This window comes from Sinocyclocheilus anshuiensis, unplaced genomic scaffold, assembly GCF_001515605.1.
Source record: "Sinocyclocheilus anshuiensis isolate Anshui unplaced genomic scaffold, SAMN03320099.WGS_v1.1 scaffold2149, whole genome shotgun sequence".
Taxonomy (NCBI): Eukaryota; Metazoa; Chordata; class Actinopteri; order Cypriniformes; family Cyprinidae; genus Sinocyclocheilus; species Sinocyclocheilus anshuiensis.
This window is the reverse complement of record NW_015548318.1, coordinates 18,563-23,652: the sequence shown is the minus strand read 5'-3', so window position 1 is coordinate 23,652 and position 5,090 is coordinate 18,563. Positions and strand designations below refer to the sequence as shown.

General features: G+C 35.6%; 1 protein-coding gene across 2 annotated transcripts in view; it reads right to left on the bottom strand.

Annotated features, from left to right (window-relative positions):
• LOC107656466 (heparan sulfate glucosamine 3-O-sulfotransferase 5) overlaps window positions 1-4,331 on the bottom strand; it is a 17,845-nt gene extending 13,514 nt beyond the window's left edge. For both annotated transcript variants that reach the window (XM_016444339.1, XM_016444340.1), the window contains exon 1: window positions 4,229-4,331. Coding sequence is in view for 1 of the 2 variants with exons in the window: in XM_016444340.1 (XP_016299826.1) it covers window positions 4,229-4,251 (23 nt within the window). In the remaining variant the exon portion in view is untranslated. The remainder of the gene's footprint in view (window positions 1-4,228) is intronic.
• Window positions 4,332-5,090: the final 759 nt, after the last annotated feature.

Here is a 5,090-nt window from a genome sequence, read left to right as displayed (position 1 = left end):
AGAAAGAGTGTGCACACAAAAGACACTGAACTGCTCACTGTGTCACTACAGCCACAGTGTATCTCCCATGAATTTCCACAAATTTTTGATACAGTGGTATATATACATCCGAGGCAAAAGAAGCAAATGCAGTAGACACCCTTGGGACACATATTGCAAATATCAAAGTGCTCATTTATAAATCTAAATAAAGATGTATTTTTTTTATTATGTGCTCACTTAACTTTACAACTTAATTCACCTTGTACAATTATTAACTGTGTAATTATTTTAAATTGTTCAATGTAATTGTTTTACATTTTTTGATTGGTTGAAAGCTCTTACATTAGGTCGTATGAGATCAACGGACTATTCAGCAGCAAAAATATATGTTGTTGTTAATGTCGACTAATTGTTTCACCCCTACTCACTATAAATAACTTTGCAACTACATGTCAACTGAGTCTTATTAGAATATTAGATAACAGTTAAATTAGGGCTGGGTTTAGGATTAGCAGAATAAGTTGACATGTACTTCCAAAGTTATTTATAGACAGTAATGTCTGTTGGGGGACCATTAAAATAAAGTGTTAGCAGATATTAAAGGGACAGTAACAATGTTGTAAATAATGTTTCGTTTGTTGCACAGACCGATCATTTCACTTTAAAAGGCCTCAAAATATCATCATGAGCCATGGGTATTAATTTTGTCTGGCCTGTATATGCTTTTTTGACTCTCAAGTGCTAGAAGCTGCTGACTTACATTTTATGAATCACTAAGGACCATGGTTTCAGCTAAAAATCTTCTTTACTGTTCTACTGAAGAAAAAAAGTCACCTACATCTTAGATGGCCTAAGGGTGAGTAATTTAACATAACATTTCCATTTTCTGGATAAACTATCCCTTTAAGCAGTCTAATAAAATACTTGAATGACCGGTAGATGACATAGTTGCAAAGTTACCAGTCAGTAGAATGTCTACAGTGGACTATCAACACGGAATCAACAGTGGACTTGAACACGGGACTTAAATCCTTTTCAAAGGACTCTCTAAATGATACAGAGACTGCCTTTACATATCAAGATGCACCAGACCATCCCAAAATAATGCTAAGAGTACTTACAGTGGGTATAGAAAAGAATCACACCCTTTAAAATAAACACATTTTGTTGCTTTCCAGCCTGAAATGAAGACGAACCAAACTGAAGCAAACAATTAACTATGGGTGGCAAGACACTGTCAAACGATCTCCGGGATAAAGCTGTGGACAGGCACAAGTCAGGAGATGGATGCAAAAAAATTCAAAGGCTTTATCAATGCCTAGAAGCACAGTGAAGCCTATTATTAAGAAGTGGAAGGTATTTGGTACATCACAGACCCTCCCTGGATCAGGATGTCGCTCCAAACTGGATGAAAGACCCAGGAGGAAGCTGGCCAGAGAGAAAGAGAGAGAGAGAGAGAGAGAGAGAGAAAGAGAGAGAGAGAGAGAGAGAGAGAGAGAGAGAAACTGAATCAGTTGCACTACCAAGGCCTGACATGCTCCAGGAAAGCTCTTTTCATGCTGAGTTAATCAAAATGACCACAGCTGATCACAGTTGAAAGTCAAATGGCGTTGTGTGCCATCAAGAAGGTGATTAGCCACACTTGATTTACAAGTCATTTTTAGGAGGGGGTGATCCTTTTTCCAACCCAGGGATTCTGTTTTTTTTATTTTTTTTTATTATTATTTTTTTTCTGACATGTTGGTGTGATATCTTTCACTTGGATGTTATAAATAAATACAGCTGGATAAAACTGTCTGTCTTCATTTCAGACTGCAAAGCAACAAAATTTGATTATTTTTAAAGGGGGATGATTCTTTTCTATACCCACTGTATAATCAAATATCATTCCATTGCATAATTCTATATCATGCACATTAATATCCTCATTGTTAAATTAACACTACTCATAACACTGTTCATATGCGTCCACAGACAAAAAGTAACACTCAAGCAGTGTTGCAGTTAATTAGATAATTTAATTAATTAAGAGCTGAATTAATCAACAACAAGCTTCATGCGGAAATGCATATTGGGTGCCAGCATAGTACTAAACTAATCTATGGCTCCCAGTATGAAAAAATTATGCATTTGAATTGTCTTATTTTCTTCTTTTGTTGTGACTTTTGAGTAGCTTGTTTAGTTATGTTCAGAGTTGAAAATTTTATTTGAATGTTTTGCTGATTGTCGCCATTGTTGTAGGTTTATATAAGTGTTGATGTCCAAGTATTGATGTCTAAGATGTTTAAGACCACTTTGAGAGACATTATCTGTTCACCTTGTTAGTGATATAACTGCATTTGTTTCATAAAAAGCAAGTTGAATAGTGCCTTACTGAGCAAAATCATATTTCCATATATTTATGATCAATAAATTCCCTCACGCAAAAAAATAAAAGAATTCCTTACATATGAATATAACAAATTATTTAATGGTATTTAAAAAATAATAACATATTGTGTTAATGTTATAAGCACACCAGCATGTACAAAAATATTTTGCAAATAAACTATCACAATGCTAAAGAGCCCACAGTCATTATGCTTTAAATGAAATACCATATAAGCTTAATGGTGCACTGTAAAAAAAATCCCATAAAATTTACGGTAAAAAACCAGCAGCTGTGGTTGCCGGAGTTTTACCGTAAAAAATACAGTAGCAACATTTTAGGTTTTACAGTTTTAACTTAAATTTACAGTTAAATACCGTAATTTCATTAACTGATATGATGTTAATATACCAACCTATTGAAGTACTGAAATCTGTTTTGTACAAATTATACGGTATTTTTCCCTTCCAAAAACGGTATACTACCGTAAAATGTATGTCCAATACATGTAATGTCCAATACAGTTTTTCACCGTATATAGTAGGAGAATTGACCAGTAACCATTTAATAGGTTTTTACTGTAACATTTTTACAGTCTTTTACCATTAAATTCACAGTCATTTTTTACAGTGTGGCCGATCATCAACCTAATCGCAGGCTCTACTCTTCAGCACAACGGTAACTCAGACATACCAGAAACCTTTTACATTCCAAAATAATAGAACATTAAACACTAAACAGATCTCCACCTATGTTAACACTGAGCAAAAGCACATAATATTTAATTTGAACATTTACTCTCTTTTAAGAGTCAGAAGCAAAGCATGCTGGGAACTAGAAATCTGCTGTAACTCATTCCGAGAATGTGAGTAGGCTATGTGTGCACATAGAGTCACATTTATATGGGAACATGTATGTGCACTATATGTATCCAATAAATATAAAATATGTACACAAAAATACCCTTACAAACACACACACACACACACGTATGTATGCATGCATGCATGTATGTATATATATATATATATATATATATATAGTTTTATGTCTTCATTTCTAAATATTTTTATTTGTATCAATACATAGCCATACATGGTCAATGCACATATTGCAGTATACTAAAAAAATATAAGCACTAGTTTCCCATATATGGAAATGTAATTTGTAATGCATCGCATTATATGTTGCAGTATATGTTCCCATATATTTTTGTTTTGTAATTGGTACCTCGCTATTCTTTGCTTTGTGTAAATCATCAAACTAAAAAATATGAATGTTTTAATCCAGTTAACTTAAAAGTAGTCTTCAGCTATTCTGCTTCTTCATTAGTCTCTTTCTTTATTAATGCTCAGTTGTTCTCTGACATCACCAACTTGAATCCTTGGAATACATTACAGCAAAAGATATTTGAATCAATATTTATTTATAAATAAAACATGCTTGGTTTGTAGTAATGTATTCAAATCATACTGACTGATACTGGTGAAACTGCACTCTCCTCAACTGTTTCACTTGAAAATGATAACAGCCACCATATTTTGCCAAAGCCTATGAGATTTCATGTTATATAGGTGGAAATCTGGTCTATGTAGTTGTATATTTATAATTTTATGTAGCCTATGTACAATGTAGGATATAATTATCTGGATGTTGCTTATGCAGAGAACAGGAACTACTTGATTCATTTTGATTTATGATCATTTTGGCTGCATTTAAATAAAGCATTGTCATATTTTGTTGTCTATATATGTTAAGAAAACTGCTGAAATTCAAAACGTGTTGATTATAAGGTTAGGCCTAAATGCAATGGTATTCTGTCTCCTCTAAGAATAATTGTTTATGGACTTGATTTACTAACCAGAAAACATGCAATACCTGTTTGGCATCGTCCTTGGCATAAGGCTATCCGGTGAAGAAAGCACAGGTGCGCAGGTGGCGATGGGTCAGTAACGGTACATGTTCCAGTATCAGCACCTCTATCCCGCCTCCGGAGTGTTTCGGACAGTCTACATTTCAGCTTGTCAACACCAGAATCACTCTCACACACAACATCTAACACAATCACATGTTGGGGAGACGAGCGCTATATTCTGCAATCGTAAAGTCTTTTGTTAGCCTACTTTTTGTCAAGGCGCCAGATGAACGATAACATATTTCTCATTTCCGAGACCGTGAGAAGGAAACAAGACCGCTTTGTTGTCCCAAGAAAAAAGTAATTAAAAGCACGTAATAGTCTCACTAGTTCTCGTTTAAAGATACTTATTTTGAGTGTGTCTGCGGAGAAGAGCGTTGTGGGTGCGCCCACGGAGGCCATCAGCGAATTAGCAGAGCGTTGATCTGATGCTGGACGTGCGCACGCCACGGGGTGAGCTCCAGCCTTGCGCAGCGTGAATGAGGGCGCAGGACGGAAGATGGCCGGGAAACATGCGTTTTAAGGCGGCGTCCTATTAGCTGATTCAGGACAACTGGACTGTGGTCGAAGCCGCCTGTTGTCTGTTTTTAATGAAATCACGCCCTCGTCTGTCGAGAGTTCCCAGCAAGCAATTTTGCGTTTAAAAGACGTCTACTAGCCGTCTAAACACAGCCCAGACGTCTAGGCTAAAACAAGGCTCAATTTGGGCTGTCAGCAGAAAAACGGTATACTACCGTAAAATTAATGTCCAATACATGTAATGTCCAATACAGTTTTTCACCGTATATAGTAGGAGAATTGACCAGTAACCATTTAATAGGTTTT